The 19,890-nt window shown below is 44.0% G+C and overlaps 2 protein-coding genes across 4 annotated transcripts in view; one reads left to right on the forward strand and one right to left on the reverse strand.

The window, feature by feature from the left end:
* SLCO1A2 (solute carrier organic anion transporter family member 1A2) overlaps positions 1–649 on the reverse strand; it is a 34,679-nt gene extending 34,030 nt beyond the window's left edge. Inside the window, exon 1 of the mRNA XM_081926976.1 lies at positions 623–649. The gene's annotated coding sequence lies outside the window, so the exon portion shown is untranslated. The remainder of the gene's footprint in view (positions 1–622) is intronic.
* A 2,961-nt stretch (positions 650–3,610) lies between these two features.
* IAPP (islet amyloid polypeptide) lies at positions 3,611–19,479 on the forward strand. Of its 3 annotated transcripts, none has more exons than XM_081927517.1 (4): positions 3,611–3,685; positions 11,903–11,999; positions 12,221–12,358; positions 18,838–19,479. In XM_081927517.1, the coding sequence occupies exons 2-4, from the start codon at positions 11,920–11,922 to the stop codon at positions 19,007–19,009; spliced, it is 390 nt and encodes a 129-aa protein (XP_081783643.1). In that variant the 5' UTR covers positions 3,611–3,685; positions 11,903–11,919; the 3' UTR covers positions 19,010–19,479. The 3 variants fall into 3 exon arrangements, with proteins under 3 accessions (XP_081783643.1, XP_081783641.1, XP_081783642.1); XM_081927515.1 differs by lacking the exon at positions 3,611–3,685 and adding an exon at positions 11,290–11,465; XM_081927516.1 differs by lacking the exon at positions 3,611–3,685 and adding an exon at positions 11,525–11,602.
* Positions 19,480–19,890: the final 411 nt, after the last annotated feature.

Here is a 19,890-nt window from a genome sequence, read left to right on the forward strand (position 1 = left end):
CTTACTGTTCCTGCTCTCAAAGAAGGGCTAGATCTCTAGGGGGCTTGTCGTGAATCCCCCCCCCCCATATTCTGCCAACCTGCCCCATTTTGGTGCATTTCAAGCCCCTCTGGCTCCTCTTTCCCCCTCCACCCTATCCAAGTCCACTTACAGCAGATGGATGGGACCAACCTGAAAAAGTCAACAACAGGGAAAGAGACAAGCAACAAGGAGGTGAGGTTGGCATGCCCTAGGCCTGGCAGTGCTACCTGGTGTAGCTTGAACCTGCCTAGAGCAAGAGTATCAATTTGCAGAAACATCACTTATTCCGGAACCCACAGGAGTCTGCACATTTTGAACTGCAGACAGAACCCTTCAAAAACAGGGTTGCCAAGTTTTTAACCAGACCGTGTAACGAAACCTGTAACAGCACCTTGGCATGAAGAAATCTAGCAGGCGATCGTGTTCATCTCCACACCATGGCAAGCTGCACCGTTTTCTGATTTCTGAATGCCAAGTGACACAGTCAAAGGCAGAAGAGCTGAGATGGCCCTTTTTCCTGCTCTGTCAGCAACCACACTTGAATATTAAAACAAACCCACACTCAAGATCTTTAGTAAAACAGATGCTGTCATTCACTTACCGCTGTGACTGTTTAGGAACATGTGGAATGATGTTTCCTGATTTTGCCTTTGATCTTTTATTTCCCAACATGTTGAAAATTAACTAGCATGTGGCGGCCATTATATGATAGGCTTCTGTCAAATATTTGCAGCCTCACATTTTAACGTGCTTCGCTCTAGCTGAGTAAATAATGCCAATGTGGCTCAGTGGTCTAAACCACTGAGCCTCTTAGGCTTGCTGATCGGAAGGTCGGTGGTTCAAATCCCTGCAAAGGAGTGAGCTCCCGTTGCTCTGTCCCAGTTCCTGCCAGCCTAGCAGTTCGAAAGCACACCAGTCCAAGTAGATAAATAGATACCGCATTTGAATGCTGTTAGCCCAAAGATGGAAAGAAGAAGCAGTCCCGACGAAAGAAGAGTAGCAAACCAAGTTAATGGATTGTGCTGAAATGGCGAAACTAACTGGAAAGTTCAGAAATCAAGATGACAAGAAATTTTAAAAAGAATGGGAAATGTTTATTATGTTTTTGCAAATGTATTGTAAACAGATAAATACATTGGCAGGATTTTAAGAACCCTTGTAATTTTAGAAATAGTATAGGAAATCTGAGGTTAGAAAAAAATTGGAGTAGAAATGATATGCAGTTGATAAGAAATTTAGGGAACCAGGAATGGGAGGGGAGGGAAGTCAGAGGATTCAGAGAATCCCACTTTATGGAATTGATATGGCTTTATGTATAATTATCTTTGTTTATGGATGTTATTGCATTTGTTACTGTTTGTTTCTTATTATATTTTGTTACTCTTGTTGAAAAATTAATAAAAATACTATTTTTAAAAAAGATAAATAGGTACCACTGCGGTGGGAAGGTAAAACAGCGTTTCTGTGCACTGTGGCTTCTGTCATGGTGTCCCGTTGTGCCAGAAGCGGTTTAGTCATGCTGGCCACATGACCCGGAAAGCTGTCTGTGGACAAACACCGGCTCCTTTGGCCTGAAAGCAAGATGAGCGCTGCAAGCCCATAGTCACCTTTGACTGGACTGAACCATCCAGAGGTCCTTTACCTTTACCTTATTGTATGGAGTACGGCTCTGCAGTATGGGGCTTTGGATCAGCCCTCACTAGGGCTAATCTGCAGCTGACCTGACCTGCAACTGGGCCCTGAATCAATTCAGTGGGAGGGGGCAGTTCTTCCTCCACTGTCTCCCAATCACACATTTTATTTGGGTTTTTTAAAACACAGAGGAGGGGGTGGGGAGGCTGGGAAAGAAGGGGACGCAGGGTCTCCTCCCCACTACTTCACCAGTGCAATCCCTGCAGGGAACATGCTGGTGAAGCATGGTCCTCCACTCTGCCAAAGCACAGTGCAAGGCTGTTTGAAAGCCTTTTTGCAAACAGCCCAGCCCAGCTTACAGCCTGCCTCTCCTACTTCCCCTCTGCTGCCTGCCCGCATTGCCTTCTGGCAGTCCAGAGCTGGGGTGATCTGAGGCTTTCCTCCCAACTTGGTTAAACCCTGGTTCCACCTAAATAGGCCCAATTCAGTTCAGAAGTTAAAGGAAACCAGTGCCACTACTTAATGGCTATAATTGACTCATACATTTCAAGTGCACATAAACAGCTATCTGGGTCATAGCCATCTTCTTCTCACACATCATGGGTTTCCTGCGTTGACAGTGGGGTGGAATAGATGACATCTGAGGTCCGGTCAAACTCTATGATCCTACACAACTGGGAAATAAGGACTTCCGCTTATTGATATGATGCTGGATGAGCATTTTAAGCATTTTAAGTATTATTCTTTTTTTAAAAAAAAGGTTTTAAATTGCATTCATGCATTGGATTCTATTTTGTCATTTGAAGACTTTTTATTGTATCGGGTGGTTCATAAATGTAAATCACCATTATAGCTTCCATTGGAATCAATGGCGTTTTCTTCCCAGGGAGAATAACAGGTTGTTAGGGATATTAGCATAACTGCTGAGCTTCAGTTTCAATGGGCAAAGGTTGGGGGTGGAGTTGTGGGGGCAGGGCAAGCCGGCCAACTCCCCTTCCACCTGTTAAAAGGCACAGGACCAAACTTGGCTATCTGAACTTTCACAAGCACACAAATGTTACTGACTTCCTGTCTACCCTGAGTTGGGTGGCAGCTGATAGAAAAGGCTCCTCAAACCATGTCTTGATTCGTAGCGATGGGCATGTGTGCCACTGGCAGATCGAGTGGCTGTTTAAGCGCAGCTCTGATGACTGGTTGGAAAACTGGCAGCCATAACCGCAGGCCGATACAAGGCATCAATGAGTGGTGTCAAAGGTGAAGTTTGTCAAGCATGTTGCATGCCAGGAAAAAAACACAGAACCTAAACAAACAATACAGGGTTTTAACAGAGGTGCTCCTGCAGAGGGCATTTCCCTGAGTGCGAACAGCTGCATGCCTGATCACCCAGGCTGACCTGCCCCCTGTATACAGTACATAATGTCCTTAGCAGTTAGGAATTTGCAGTGGTTGTGATTTTCATCAATGGCCAAGGCTGGTGCAGAACACAGATACGGAATTTGATACTTCAGTTGTTGCTTATCTTTGAACATGTGTGTTTGCAATTGCTTTCATACATCTTGTTTATTTTTTAAATTTCTACACTGCCCTTCACCCGAGGCTCATGGTCTGCAGATATGGCATTTTATGCCTGCAGAAGCAGGATTTTATTAGCAAATAAGAAGATTTATCAATTTGGTTTTCTCTCAGTTTCTCTCTCTTTTTTTCTTCTGGTCTATTGTTCAGTTCTCTATTTTCCACTTCAGTTTCTGCATTTTTTTAAAACGCTTTCACAAAAATCACCAGCATTTTTAGTGAAAATATCCCCTAATACACAAGTGTTTGTATGTAATTCTGGCTAACGGAGACCTTTTTGCAAAGCGATTTCCCCTGATACAATGAATTTACATTGTGGTTTTCGCCAGTAACATGAATTCATAAGTACCCTGTGCCATTTTGCACACATTACTAGGCTGCGTTGCAAAAGGTGGAGAAGCGCAGAATTCGAAGGAGGCTGTGTTTCAGCTCGTGTATTGTTTCACAATGTGCAAATAAGGTAAGTTTGCCTTTAAACACAAATTGAATCAATTTCCTCCCCCTCCAATCCCAAGCCTCCCAAAGCCATTGTGCTTTACCTGGGCTGCTGTTAAAGGCACTCTTGCTTCTGTGAACCAGAGGTCCAATGCATAGCTGTCAACCGTCCCTTATTTGGCGGGAAAGTCCCTTATACCAGCACTGTGTCCCGCTGCTGTCCCTTATTGATGATGTCCCTTAAATTTCCCGGGTTTCAACGAAAGCAGCTCCTCTCCCTCCCTCCCTGCTAGCCAGGGAGGAGGGAGGCTCCACCTGTGTTGCTTGGCTGCGTTGCTCACCCAATAAGGAGTCTAAGAATGATTGGGGGTGGAGCTTGCATGCCTTGTGCCAATCAAATCGGCCGTGTTGCCTGGGGACTTACGTTTGCTCAGCACTTCCCAGCGGAGAGGTGACAGTGGTTTCCCTTGCTGCATCCCCTTGGCTGGGTTGCTGTGCTGTGGGAACCACTGCTTGAGGCTTCATTTGGCTGCTGGCTGGGCTTTCTGCCTTTTGCTTGGAGGGGCTCAGAAGCTGAACATACCTGCACTCGGAAATTCCCTTATTTTGGCTGCTGATCCCTTATTTTCAATGCTGCTGGTCCCTTATTTTCAAATCTGTAAGCTGACAGCTATGGTCCAATGTGGAATCCTAGGGATTGGTGAATCTATCAAGTTTTGTTTCTCCAAGTTCCTCATTTTCCTATCTTCACAATCATCAGTTTAGTTTTCTATATTGGTTTGTGCATTTTTCTTAAGTCTTCGTGAAATTTTGCCAGCATTTTACTGCACGTTATTCTTGATATACATATTTTTGCATGTACGTTTGCATACTTTATGTTTTCCCCCAATACACAGCATTTCCCCCTGATACAATGCATTTCCCCATGTTATTTTCATAAATATATACATTTATGCACACTTTCTCCTAACGCATGCATTCTTGTACAGAACTACAATGCAAAATTCAGAGAAGTGTGAAGGCTTCTTATATTTCGCTTTACATATTTTTTCCCCAGAAAACTTTAGGGAAGCTTGCATTAAAATGCAAACGAAACTGAATATCTTTCCCTACATACTGGCAGCTCTCCTAATTAGATTGTCTAAACAGGATTTAAGAACATAGTCCCTAACCAGCTGTAATGCCGCAATTTTCAGCTGTCCCATTTGGGGATCGAACCTGTGCATTTGGTATTATAAGCACCATGATCTAATCAACTGAGATATCCTTGCTTCCATGAGCATAGCCTTCTGGATCAGGCCAGTGGCCCATATAGTCCAGCATTCTGCTTCCATAGTATTTGTTCCCAAAATCTGGTACAGTGGTACCTTGGAAGTCAAATGGAATCCGTTCTGGAAGTCTGTTCGACTTCCAAAACGTTTGGAAACCAAGCTCCTGCAGCCAGTCGGAAGCCACAAAAACCATGTTGGATGTTCAGGTTCCAAAGAATGTTCACAAACACTCACTTTCGGGTTTGCGGCATTTGGGAGCCAAAACATTCAACTCGCAAGACATTCGGGATCCAAGGTATGGCTGTATTTGGAAGCCTTTTCCTCTGGCTGTGGAGGCAGAGAATAGACATCATGTATAGTAGCCTTTTCCTCCATGAATGTGTCTAATCCTATTTTAAAGCCATCCAAGTTGATGGCCATCAATGCCTCCTGGGGGAACAAGTTCCATAATTTGACTATGTGCTGTGCGAAATACTGTATTTTTCGCTCCATAAGGCACACTTTTTTCCTCCTAAAAAGTAAGGGGAAATGTCTGTGCGTCTTATGGAGCAAATGTGTGGTCGATCGCTGGCTCCCTTTCCGGTCCGGCCCCTTGCCCATTGTTGAATGTTCTGCAGACGGAGGCCTTTTATTTCCCCAGTGACATGTGACTGGCTTGTTAGATTATCTATTTGGAAACTGTAGAAATGGCTCCCTTTCCTTTCCTAAAGAAGCTGCAGAACTGTGAGTTGAACCCCATAAAAACAGGATTTTTTTCCCTTTGCAAAAGCTGCACAACTGTGAGCTGATCCCCCCAAAAATGGGGCTTTCCCCCTTTCCTCCTCTAAAAGCTAGGTGCGTCTTATGGTCAGGTGCGTATTATGGAGTGAAAAATACAGCTTCTTTTATCTGTCTTAAATCTGCCAACAGAATATATAAGCGATCACCCTTATTTCCAGCTTCAAAGCCCTGAACGATATTATTCCATCCGTTCTTCCCAAAACAAAGGTCATCACAAGCATCTTATTTCTGAAACTCCGTGCATTCATTTGTTCCTGCTTCTGTTTGGTTGGTTTTTTAAAAAATGTAAGCAGGTGGATATCTCCTGATCTAGAGGTAAATTCGTTAAGACATCTTATTACAAAAACATCCATTTCTGAATGTTAGGAAACATCAAATGTTCTGGCTGTCTAAAGCAGCTCTGTCGTTGAGTTTGATTCTTTTTTTCCATAGTGTATCAAAACAAAAATAATAAAAGACCCTGTTTTAGGCAAACAAGGCCTTTAATGGAAGGCCCTTGAGGGATCTTTGCATGCCTCTGTTATGGGGTCTGCTTGATCCCCTGTTACGAGGTGCAGTGCGTGTCGTTAAAATGGTTCATGAACAAATGTGTGGCAGCTTGACTGACAGTTCAAAGGCATCACTGCATCTCCCGAGTCCTCTTCCTCTCCCGAAAATGCCATTAACTATGTGATTCATCAATCAATGCTTTATATAACCCGAAAACATTTCCATTTGGTTACCCACCAGGTCCCATTTCTTGAAGTGGGGCACCAATGTTCTCCGTGGGCAGAAACTGTCAATTGTATCGAGTTAGATTCAAAGGAATGAAAGGGGGATTTTATTTTTATTTTTAAAAAGGGGGGTTGTTCCTGAATGAAGGTAGTTGGCCAGAAATACCCTTAGTTGTTGTGTTTGTTGTTTCAACTATTTTTAGAAGGCTATAGGGAAGACATGACTGGCTAAGATTGGGGGCATCAGAAACGGAAGACCCACTAGGGCTGTTATGAAAACTTGAGCAATAATGCTCCACTGGGCAGCCAATAGAGGAAGACATAGTCCTCCTCTACTTTCTACTCCATCCCTCCAGGAGCAAAGAACTCACCATGGCAGCTGTGGATGGGGTAGCAGGCAGCGGAGAGGTCCTTCGAAGGCGAGAGAGTCCCATCAGGCTTCTCCTTGCTTACTCAAAGTGTTTGCAAAAGGGAAACAGGGCTGCCTTGGGATGGTGAACCAACAAGCTGAGGTTCGGTTGGGACATTTCAAGTTGATTGGCAGCGCTTGCAATGTCTTGCTCAACTCATGGCTCTCTGCAAGCTTCGGCAATTAGTTGATCACCATGGATGGGCCACTGAGCAACCCTTCTCCCCCCCCCCTCAATTTTATGGGGCCAAAAGGTGGCCAGGAAATAGCAAGCATGCAAACATTGTGTCCATGGCCACTATCCTGGCAGCATCTTCCGTTTCCAGGTTTAGCCACATATCTGCTGGCAGCAGGGTCTCTTTGCTCTTTCCTTCCTTCTGCCAAACATTCTATTCTTATTTGCTTGACATATTTTACACTTATTCCATATTTGGTAGGTTGTTCTTCCTACCTCAAACAGGCCCAGCTTTAACTAGGAATGGGGTCAATCTGTCAATTTTGGTCTCTCTCCATTTCTATTTCCCCACTCTTAAGTTTAGATCTCTACATTTAAACACGAGTTTGCAATGCCAAAAAAACCCCAAAAACAAACGCCACAGGAAAACACATCAGCGCAGATCACTCCTCATTTATACACCTTTTAATGGCAATTTTGTGGTATTTTGGCTTAACACTCACATTTTTTGCAAGCAATTTTCCCTAATAGAATGCATGTTAGTATGTTGTTTTCACTAATGTCTCAATTTTTATGCACACGTCACCCTAGTATATGCTGCTTCTTTTTTTATAGAAATTATTTGGCTGGAGATCTGCATTGCCAAATTCAGACAACTATGAATTCCAAAGGGCTGGCAGTGTTTCGGTCCTCGTGTTGTTTTGGAATGATGCAAGTTCACCTTTAAATGCAAACTGAATTGACCCCACCTCCCGCATGCCTAGCTGTAACTAAGCTTCCAATCTGATTTGAATTGTTTGCCTAACCAGCCACTTTTCATCCTGTAACAATGGCTACAATTAATCAATATTTTTAACTCTGCCGAAGAACTGATCATTCTTGTATTCTAAGTTCCAGTCTGGTTTTGGTTTTTTTAGTGCTATATAGTATTGCACTCCCATGTATACCAGTGTATGTTGTCTGGTGTATATTGAACCGAAACTACTCTCTTTAAACAGCTAAGTGTAAAGGTACCCCCTGACCGTTAGATCTAGTCGTGGACAACTCTGGTTTTGCGTGCTAAAAATCTAAAGATTTCATAATGTGTGATCAATTGCACATATAGACATGCATGCCAACAGGAACAAGTGCTTTTTACCTGGTTCTGGTTATTTGCTAATGTCTGAGAAGATGGGAAGCAGGCAGGTGGACAATACTAGAACATCCTGGAGACTTAGGATTGTTTGTTTGGAACTGTTTCTTTTCAAATGTAGAGGTTGAGCAAGTAGGAATCAAGCATGCTGGCAGATAGGTCCACTAGGTAAAGGTAAAGGGACCCCTGACCATTAGGTCCAGTTGTGACCGACTGGGGTTGCGGCGCTCATCTCGCTTTATTGGCCAAGGGAGCTGGCGTACAGCTTCCGGGTCATATGGCCAGCATGACTAAGCTGCTTCTGGCAAACCAGAGCAGCACACAGAAACGCCGTTTACCTTCCCGCCGGAGCGGTACCTATTTATCTACTTGAACTTTGATGTGCTTTCGAACTGCTAGGTTGGCAGGAGCTAGGACCGAGCAACGGGAGCTCACCCCGTTGTGGGGATTCGAACCGCGACCTTCTGATCGGCAAGTCCTAGGCTCTGTGATTTAACCCACATCGCCACTGCCAGTCAAAAACATAGTAGCCACTTTCCCCTCAGCAAGCTCCAAACTCTGCCTTCCTACATTCAAACTGCAAAAACTTCCTCTCAGCCCATAAATGGAACTTCCTACAGCCAGTCATTCTTGGCACCGTAAGCCCACCTACACAATGAACGGCTGCACGTTTGTTTATTCGCGTGCTCAACTTTGCAGCTTGCAGAAAACTGTTATGAACATCTCGATTCTTGGTTAGGCTCAGCTCCCCAAATACTTGGGGAGGCTGTCACTATTCATAGCAGAACTGTCAAGCAAACGTCATCCGATGAGTACCTAATGAAAAAGCAGGTTATCATCCCCCTCTCTCGTTTTTTTCCTGCTAGCTGAAGGAGGGAAGCCTGGAAAAGAATCCAGATGGTTGAAAGTGAGGAGGGGGGGACGGACGGACACAAATAGCCTCTGCTCCAGATTTCTTCCCACTAAGTTTTGCTCCGAACATTTTTTAGAGGGGGAAGGGGTTCGCCTCTCAGCACAGCCATCACCCTATTCCTGATCATGCAGGAATAATGCGAAGAGTATTTGGTAAGCAACTAGATACAGCTGCTAGATACTTTAAAAGATAAACAAATGAGCAGCCTAATTCAAATTCAGGTCCATGTTACTGGGGGAGGGAGGTTAACCCTTTCCTCACACATTTTTCTGTGTTTTCCCTAGTACAAGCGTCGCTGCATCCAAATGCTATGGGGTCGCTAACCTGTGTAGCCCTCCAGATATTGCTGGGCTTCAACTCCCATCAGCCCCAGATGATGTAGTCCATGGTCAGGGATGATGGTAGTCCAACATCATTTGGAGGGCCGGAGCTGAGCGACCTTTGCTGAAGCTATTTGTCCTGTAGGGCAGCAGTCAGTTTTTAAAGGGATGGATTTCATCTGAATAGAGGGGAAAGGTTAATAGCCCCTTGTCACCATCGTCCCAACCCAAAACAGTCACCTATGTTCATACACAACCCTGCAGAGTCAACCCCATGCAAGTGACTGCTGACCATAGCTGTCAACTTTCCCCCTTTCTTGCGAGGAATCCTATTTGGAATAAGGGAATTGCAGGTGCACTAACACTAACAGTGCACTCAGACTTTCCCCTCTCTGTGAACCATCTCACTTCATGGTTGCAAGGTGCATAGAGAACAATTCAGTCTTACTGTAGAGTTCTGATTATTCATTTCAATACAGTGGTACCTCGGGTTACAGACGCTTCAGGTTATAGATGCTTCAGGTTACAGACTTCACTAACCCAGAAATAGTACCTCAGGTTAAGAACTTTGCTTCAGGATGAGAACAGAAATCGCACGGCAGCAGCGGGAGGCCCCATTATCTAAAGTGGTACCTCAGGTTAAGAACAGTTTCAGGTTAACAACAGACCTCCGGAACGAATTAAGTTCTTAACCCGAGGTACCACTGTACTGTCTGTCACACAAACACAATCTGCACCAAATTAGTTCTGTGTGGAATTTTCCTGTTCAGGTTCCAGCCAGCCAGTCAGGCTTTCAACCAGGGCGTGCCATTTTCTGTTTCCCACGCCCAACAGACATTCAGCATTCCATGGCCAGTGAGCATGCTCAGTCCTAAATGGGTATTTTTTTGCTCTCCCCGAAGTGGAAGGATCCTTTAAGGCAGGCATCCCCAAGCTCAGCCCTCCAGATGTTTTGGGACTACAAGTCCCATAATTCCTGACCACTGGTCCTGTTAGCTAGGGATGGTGGGAGTTGTAGTCCCAAAACATCTGGAGGGCCGAGTTTGGGGGTGCCTGCTTTAAGAGAATTTTCCCCTACTTTCTGCAAAACTCTGGGTTCTCTCAAGCATACTGATAGCCTCCCATATTTCTGAATTGCCCTGTTTTGGCTGCAAAGCTTCTGCAGTCAGTTTTAGTGGGAATAGATGGATAAATGCATTGATGGATGAATGAAAGACACACACACACACACACACACACACACACACACACACACACACTGATAGTTCTTCCTTTCTTAAGAACCTCAAGCACCACTTCTCCCCATATGAGCCAACCTGGACCCTGTTATCATCACCTGAAGCCCTTCTTTGTGTGCCTTTCCCCAAGAGAGGGCAGAGGGTGGCAACACGAGTACAGACCTCTTCTGTGATGGCTCCCCATTTATGGATGCTCTCCCCATTAAGATGCTCCAGGCGCCTTCATTACATATCATTAGGCTCCAGGCAAAAACATTCTACTTCTCCCAGGCCTTTGGTTAACTAAACCAAAGTGTTTGTGGGAGGAAGGTTATTGGTTCCCTTTTGCTGTTTTGTGTCATTATGTACTTTATGCTCTCAATTTGCATTTTTACGCTGTGAAGTGCCCTGCGATCTTCGGATGGCAGGCGGTCTACAAATTTACTAAATAATAATAAACAAATCCTTACAGAATGCCCAACTGTGTGCATTTCATTAGTTCTTCGCCCTGCGTTCCGTTTCCTCTTCCTTGCCTCACAATTCCTTTTTTTTAAAGAAAATCTGTTGCCTTATTGAGTGGCAGTTAACGCCCAAAGGGGACAGCAACTCTCTGCATCTTATTAGACCTCTTCTCGAAATGCTGGTGTTGGTTCTCATGTCGCGATGCCTTGCGTTATTAGCATCCCTTCACAAGAGCTTCCGGAATTGGCCTGGCTAAGATTTACCGACGTGTAAATGGAGGGATGACCCATCAGCCTCTGCTCATTACGGGGGCACTTTTTATCTATAGGGAGAGAAGTTAATGACAGAAGCTCTCTCGCTCTCTCTTCTCTCTCTCTCCCTGCCTGATGTCAGAGCTGAGAAAGCTATGAAGGGTATATAAGCGCTTGTATCGCTTGCGAACAAGGCAGGTGGGGGGGAAAGGTAACAAGTGTGGGATTGTTCCCTGCACGATTGCTTCCAATACTGGCATTTGCTAGATTTCCTCGGCTCCTTCCTCAGCCACTGACAGGTAACCGGGTTCTTATTTGGAATCCGAAATCAGCTAAAAGTATAGAAAAGAGGGGTGGATTCTAAAGTAACGCAAACTGGAAATTTTGCTGGGATTGGTGGCAAATTGTTAAGGCAGAATTCTGTTCAAACATCTGGGGAAACAGAGGAGATGTTTTCTAATCGTTTAGATTGGAACGGGGATCTTTGGGTTCTTCTTTCTGTTCTGACTGAATATTCGGTGTGGATGCAATTGTAATGCTCAGTGAATGTTTCTGGCTGAAGTTTGTCTTGTGTGATTTATTTCCCCCACCACTCCCAGAAAGACCCGGAGGAGAGATGTGCAGCCTCAAAGGACCCTTCCTTTTCATCATTTTGTCTATTACTTTAAATTCCCTGGAAGCGACGCCTGTCGACAGGTCAGTAACCATTAAGCATATTCTGCTTTTTAAAAAGAAGTCAAATGATATGTATTTTTTTTGTAGTGTTGCACATGTGGATGTTGGGGTTTGGGTGTTGTTGTTTTTGGCCATATCAATTGCAAAAGGCAGAGGGAGGGAAGGAGATAAAGAGGAAGGGAAGGAGAGGAAGGTGAAGCATGAAAAGAAAGAACAATTTTGCTTTTTATCCTTCTTTAAAGACTTCTCTCCTTGGCTGATGATTTATCCGATGGCACTCCCAACAGACAAGAGTGGCTCTTACCCATCGTCTCCCGAAGTAGCGGCTTCTTGGGAATTAACAGCGCACTGATCGGAGAAGAAGCGATAAAGCCCAAAAGGTACCAGATTTGTTTGGATTGCTTTTGATTCAGATGCAAAAGATACTCAGAGGGACAGAGTGTTGTGAAGTGCATTTGGGGCTCGCCTAGGCATTGTGTTTCTGTTCAAAGTTTCTGTGGTTATTCATATCTCCAGACAATGTTTGCAATATTCTCCAGCTCCACACCTTCAGATGCAATTGGCACTTTCGCTCATTCCACTGCTAGCATATTTGGCAGTGAACAGTATACCATTGCTTCTGTTTTATAGAAGTTCTGCTAACAAGTCTCTCCTAGCTGCCTAAGATTTTAACCCTCCTTGAATTTATTTCTAAAAAGCACTTTACCAATCAGTTGGTAAGATCGAATAGATCACCAATTTGGATTTATTTATTTTTTTATGTGGTGAAGTTGACCATGATGCCAATTTCATTATGAGATTGCATGAAGTGTTACTGTTGATACAGCAAGGATATAGCTATAGATCTGGGGTGTCTCATGAACTCCAGTGTTATTTCCTAGAGGTCACCTTTTTCCTTGAACATAAACTTTCTTGGAAGTAGAGAAGAAAAATACAAATATTGAATGGCTGTCAGCAATTTATCCTAACTACTCTAATCCATAAGAAATAGCTATGGGGTGAACAAGTGGGAAGATTTAAGAGTATTAAGATTATTTAGATTCCTAATACCTTGAGTATGCAGTATTTCATTATTTCCCATTTGCTTTAATTAGAATCAAACTGACCCCCAAGGCCATTTTAATGAAATAAAAAAAGGAGGAATGCTTGACATATTTTGGGGGGCCTATTAAATATCAGAAAAGCCACCAAGAAGTATGACTCGAACTTTTGATACTTTTCAAACTTTGTAAAGGTTTCGTTTTGCATGGAATTACTGCTTTTTGATTTCTCAAAGGATTATTGCATAGGATTTTTCTTTCCTCCCATCCTAAAAAGATGTTCAGGAAAGAGTGTTAGCAGGCATGGAAATAAGACTTTTGTTTTTAAGTCTTCCTTGCTTAGATAAATGTACACGGTTGTTCACACATTACACTGCACACAAGTATAAGCTGTCACTCCACACGTACAAGTGTTGGGGTGAAAAAAGCGAGCCCTTGTTCATTTGTACACAGGTGACTGTACACTCGTTGAACATTACTTCTGAATTACTGTACGGGTGTGCACAGCTCAACTATTTTCATACACAGATTGTGCATTCGTCGAATGTAATGTGTAAATGTTCCTTACAGCCTAAAAAATAACAACCATGTAAACAGTTACTGGGTTTGTGTGCTCTTTGTGAGTTCCGGGAGCATTTTCATTTAAGGAACCATAAGTACTGTCTTATTAAACAGCTATAAAAAGAGCAATTTGGATATAAACAAATGAAACAATATACTAAAGGGCAGCAGGCCTTGGTAGGCTTCCTAAGTTCCTAGCTAATTTTAAATCAGTTTCCTAATTTTAGTTAGGGAACCGTGCACCAGTCTCAGACCATGCCTTCTGTAGGGAGATGATTACCTGTCAGAGGATGATAAAACAACAACAACAACAACAACAACAACTACCGTATTTTTCGCTCTATAAGACGCACCAGACCACAAGACGCACGTAGTTTTTCGAGGAGGAAAACAAGAAAAAAAATATTCTGAATCTCAGAAGCCAGAACAGCAAGAGGGGTCGCTGCACAGTGAAAGCAGCAATCCCTTTTACGGTTCTGGCTTCTGGGATAGCTGCGCAGCCTGCATTCGCTCCATAAGACGCACACACATTTCCCCTTACTTTTTAGGAGGGAAAAAGTGAGTCTTATAGAGCAAAAAATACGGTATGTATGTAGCTGTGAATGCAGGTGTGCTCTTGAAATTCTTTGCTGCAATTCCCTCCTCATGTGAGAGACATAAGGAGTGAATGCACAGTGCAGATTTTACAAGTAGGGACCGTGATGCTCGATGTAGGCAAGGACCTGTAACTGTCCCCAGAATAGTGAGAAGCATTGCACTGCTCTCTTAGGAATGGACCATAGCTCAGCCTTGGTTCCCAGGTTAAATCCCCAGCATCTCCAGGGAGGGCTCTCATCTGAAATCCAAGAGTGCTGCCGCCAATTGGTTTAGGCACTTCTGACCTCAACGGAACAACAGTCTCATTCGGTATCGATTCTTGTGCTTCCACATGTGTGAGTTCTTGTGCAAACAGACAGACATCACTGGATTTCAGCAGAAGTCTAGTGTCCAAGCCTTATGAGGAATGGTTGAGGGAACTGGGCATGCTTAACCTGGAAGGTGAATTCTCTTTCATTGGAAGAAGAAGAGTTTGGATTTGATATCCCGCTTTATCACTACCCTAAGGAGTCTCAAAGTGGCTAACAATCTCCTTTCCCTTCCTCCCCCACAACAAACACTCTGTGAGGTGAGTGGGGCTGAGAGACTTCAGAGAAGTGTGACTAGCCCAAGGTCACCCAGCAGCTGCATGTGGAGGAGCGGGGAATCGAACCCAGTTCACCAGATTACGAGTCCCCCGCTCTTAACCAGTACACCACACTGGGTGGCCATCTGCCATGCATGCTTTTAGCTGAGATTCCTACATTGCAGGGGGTTGGACTAGCTGGTCCTCAGAGTCATTCATTCAGAGTCATTCATTATGCCTGGTAGAAGGAGGGGAATTGGAGGGGAATAAATCCTCTCCAAAATGCCCTGTAAATGTATGAATGTTAATAACCCTTGTAAGTTACACGCAAAAGACCCCCCCCCCCATTTAGATGTCATTCAATCGATTTGAGCAGCAGCTTCATGGTATCTTCAGAGAAGGATAATTATAGTATAGTTAAGTCATTAAGCAGCAACAATGACTCAATGTTAACTTTCAGACGCACTTTTTAAAGGCTATTTAGAGAACTTGCTGATATCATGAGAATGATTAGCATGACAATATCTTGCTCCCATCAGCTACTCCTGAAGAAAGAGAAGAGCTCCATTCAGTGGCAACTGCTCCCCCTAAAATACTTTCCTCCAACGTCTTCCCTAGTCACCAGCTGTTCTTTGGTCCAACCAACAAAGATGGAAGTTGCTGGCCTATGTGTTAGCTACACCTAACCTGGAATTGAGTCTGCTCTGTGATTTGTGGATTCATGGGCCAAATCTTTATGTGGATTGGCCTGATAGGCCGCCCACTTGTCAATCACCTGACATCACAATGGCATCAGGTCGGAAGTTCTGTTAAAATGGAGGGTTCCCCCTCCTTCGTTTTAGCATGCATACCCCTTCTGAGTCAGAAAGCCGTTTTCAACAGAATCCCCTGCCAAAAGAAGGGAACAGATGCATGTAGCCAAAATAGGATTTAACCATGTCCTCCTGACCATTAGATGACATGTGGGCCAGGATGACCAGTGGCCTAGAATTTCCTCACCCTGACCTATATTACATTACATTACATTACATTATTCTATGATTCTATAGGTTTTCAAGCAGATGTTGGATGGTCATCTGTCATTGATGCTTTAGTTGGAATCTCCTTTCTTGTAACTTGAAGCCATTGGTTTGAGTCCTAGCCTCTGGAGCAAGAGAAAACAAGCTTGATCCATCCTCCATGTGATAGCCCTTTAGGTATTTGAAGATGGCTATTATATCTCCTCTCAGGCTATATATACGCAGCTCCTTCAACCGTTCCTCATAAGGCTAGACCCTTGATTATCTTAGCTGCCCTCCTCTGCACATGTCAACATCCTTCTTATATTGTGGCGCCCAGAATTGGAGACAGTATTCCAGGTGTGCTCTGACCAAGGCAGCATAGAGCGGTACTATTACAGGAGTACCTCGGGTTAAGAACTTAATTCGTTCTGGAGGTCTGTTCTTAACCTGAAACTGTTCTTAACCTGAACTACCACTTTAGATAATGTGGCCCCCCGCTGCTGCCGCACGATTTCTGTTCTCATCCTGAAACAAAGTTCTTAACTCAAGGTACTATTTCTAGGTTAGCGGAGTCTGTAACCTGAAGCATCTGTAACCCGAGGCACCACTGTACTTCCCCTGATCTGGGCATTATACTTCTGTTGATGCAGCCTAGAATAGCATTAGCTGCTGCTGCATCACACTGTTGACTCATGTTAAGCTATTAAGACCCCTAGATCGTTTTCACGTGTACTACTGGCAAGCCAGGTGTCCCCTGCCTTATATTTGTTCAGCTGCTTCTTCCTGCCAAAGTGTAGAACCCTACTGAAATTCATTTTGTTAGTTTGGGCCCCGTTCTCCAATCTGTTGAGGTCATCTTGAATCCTGATTCCGTCTTCTGTGGCATTTGGTGTCATCAGCAAATTGGATGAGTATCCAAATATGTTGAACAACGACGGACCTAGGACAGAACCTTGTGGCACCCCACTTGTTGCTTTTTTCCAGGATGACAAGGAACCATTAATGAGCACTCTTTGGGTTCGGTCAGCCAACCTAACAAATCAACTAAAAATAACCTCATCCAGCCCACGTTTTTCCAGCTTCTCCAGTTTCCCTGCCAGAATTTCCACCTCAGTCCACATTTGTTTTTCGCCCTGCCTATCACTGCCATGTGACCCCCCATAGACATTTTCCCAAATAGGAGTGCTGAGAAACATCATGTCTTCCCATCTTAGAATATCTAGTCCTTGTCTCTCTGAGCTGAAACCTATTTCCTGAAGGGATGGCTTGAAGAATCGTTTTCAAGCATCCATGATTGTCAGTCAGATCGGCCCATATACAGAACAAGGTACAATGTCGTTATATGGTTTCAATGCAACCGAGATATTGGCTTCATGCATTGAGCTTCGTTATTTATTAACCTCTTCATTCAGCTTTAAGAAGAAAAGATCTGGAAAGGTCCTGCAAGGGTTTGTGTGACTGATTAAAATCCACTAGGTCTAATGTTATTGTGCTTCTTTGACAGCTAGAAGAATCTTTTCATTCTTGTTCAACTAGGAGCAATCTTCAAAAATTGCTTCATGTGGGATCGTAACAGAAAGAAAAGGCAATTGTACTTTTTTGGAAAAGAAAGGAAGAAGAAAAACCCACAAGTCCATGCCTAACTGGTTCGGATTGGTAACAGGCCCATATACAGTAGATGGGCCAGCCCTGATTTCAGCTACATAAAGATCAACATTCAGAGAATAAACTTTAGTACGTAAGATTTGGATCATAGTTGTTTGCAAGATGAGTTTACTTTCCAAATTCAACATGGAACAATATAGCTCTATGTCAGACAGAAGGTTCAATCTTTTATCCATTAGGATTGCAACTTCGACAAAACATTGAACAAAACATAGATTTTAATAGATGGGGATCTCTGTAGTATTTAGATGTACAAATAGCTAGAGATGTAAATGTCAAGAGAAAGAGGGACAATACCTTGCTTGATTGTTAGATCTCTTGATAGAATTTGTAGAATCGTCTGTTGGTTATCCCATGCCATCCAGGTCAGCAAAAACAAGTGCTCTAGCCATGAAGGTTCATGACAGTTGAATGAATTTTATTATTATGGTCACAAACCAGTTCTGGCTCACTTACAATATCAGGAAAATCATAAAACACAACAGGAATACATTGAATTGCAACTGGGTATAACAAAGACAATTCAGATATAGTGGCAGATAAAAATATACATTAAATCTTGATCACTAAAATATAACCTAAAATTGTCATTTAAAACCTTGATCATTTTGGTAGCACAGCTTGTTCCCTAAGTTTGATGGCAGTTGCACAGAATTTGGCCACCCTTAGTGTGATCTCTAGATCCTTGTCCTCTACGACGAGTTTTAGACATAAGGTTCATGACAGTTCAGAGAACTTTCTTTCTGAGATAATCTATTTCTAGGTTAATGAAGAAAGTGTGAGAGTCCAAAGTCACTTCACAACACAGCAGAGTCAAACAACGCAATGTGCAAAGTTCAATAAATATAGAGGAGGCTGACAGCCTACACCAGGGGTAGGAAACCTCAGGCTGGGGGAGGTGGGCTGTATATCTGGCCCTTGTGGGCTTTCCCCAGACCATGCCTTCTTCCCAGCCATGACCTCTGCTGACTAGCTGTGATCCTGCGTTGCAGAAGGTAGGACTGAATGACTCTTGGGGTCCCTGCCAACCCTAAGGGTGCTATGATTCCTGCAACTGGTCATGGAAGCAGAGCAGAGGCATCACAGCCAGCTAACTGCTCCACCGATAGCTGTACCTATGATCATGTGCTCTACCTCCACAGTCATGCTTCTGAAGGCCAGTTGCTGGAAACCACAGGAGGGATCTTGTGCTCATGTGCTGCTCCCTGGTTGGCCACTGGGAGAACAGGAAGCTGGACCACCCATTAGCCTGATTCAGCAGGGCCCTTCTTATGCACTTATTTATTTATTAGATTTATCTACGACCGGTCATTGTCTCAGGGCCAGTTATGTTCTAGTGAAGCAGCTTAGTGTTGCAATCAGCCATGGCAGCAGGAGTGCCTGTCCCAAGGTTTTCACAGTGGTGTATCTCTTCTTTTCAATGTCCCCAGCCACCGCCTAGAGAAACGGAAGTGCAACACTGCCACGTGTGTGACACAGCGCCTGGCAGACTTCTTGGTCCGGTCCAGCAACTCCATCGGTGCGATCTATTCGCCGACCAACGTGGGGTCCAACACCTACGGCAAGAGAGACAGAGAGCCTCCAACCTATCTACAGCTTTAACGTTGCAAGATGGCGAGGATTGCGGTCCTCCTTAGGGATTCCCCCTCCCTCCCTCTGTTTGTTTGTTTTTTTAATGTAAAAGGACCTGATCCTTCAAAGTCCTCCACCCAAGTTCTCTTTGTCTGAACAAGGCTGCCGCTCGGGCAAGCAGCCTGCGGATTTGGCTGCCCACATGACCCCTCTCCCTTTTGGTCATTGAATACCTGTCTATCCTTCAGAGTGCCTTGTTTTCTTTGTGTGGTATCTGATGTACGTGACTTTCATGGATTCGCCATGCCTCTGTCTGTGTGTGTGTGTGAAGGATGAAACACGTAGCGCTCCTGCAATGTGGTTGTGAAACGCCTCCCTTCAAAAGAAAATAAACCTCACGCGCCCATGCCACAAAACCTGAAATGTAAAAGTGTGACAGCCGCTCGTTTCTCTTTCTTTCATTTTTTTAAAAAATTAAAACGATTTTAAAAAAGACGAAATGCAAGGTGTACGTCCTTGTAGTCCCATCTGAGTGGAACCATGTGTCAGGAGGTCCTACACACGAGTAGGAGTCTGGCAGAGACACATGCCTGACTGGCATGTTCTCTCTCTCCTGGTCGTTCATGCGGGAGATTCAAAATCTTTCTCCAGCCTGAACATCACAGCGACTGATACCTTAGACCAGCGGTGGCCAACTTCCAAGAGACTGTGATCTACTCACTAAATTAAAAATAGGCAGTGATCTACCAGTTGGGTTCAGGTCAAAGTTTTTGAACTTTTTTTAGGGAGAGGGAAAACCCTGTTTTATTGGGGTTCAGGTCAAAGTTGTTGAGCTTCTTTTAGGGAGGGGAAGAGCCCCATTTTTAGGCTTAGCTTGGGGGGAGCAACATTTTTACACTATTTTGGGGTCA

Source organism: Podarcis melisellensis, assembly GCF_964234715.1.
Source record: "Podarcis melisellensis genome assembly, chromosome: 10".
Classification (NCBI taxonomy): Eukaryota; Metazoa; Chordata; class Lepidosauria; order Squamata; family Lacertidae; genus Podarcis; species Podarcis melisellensis.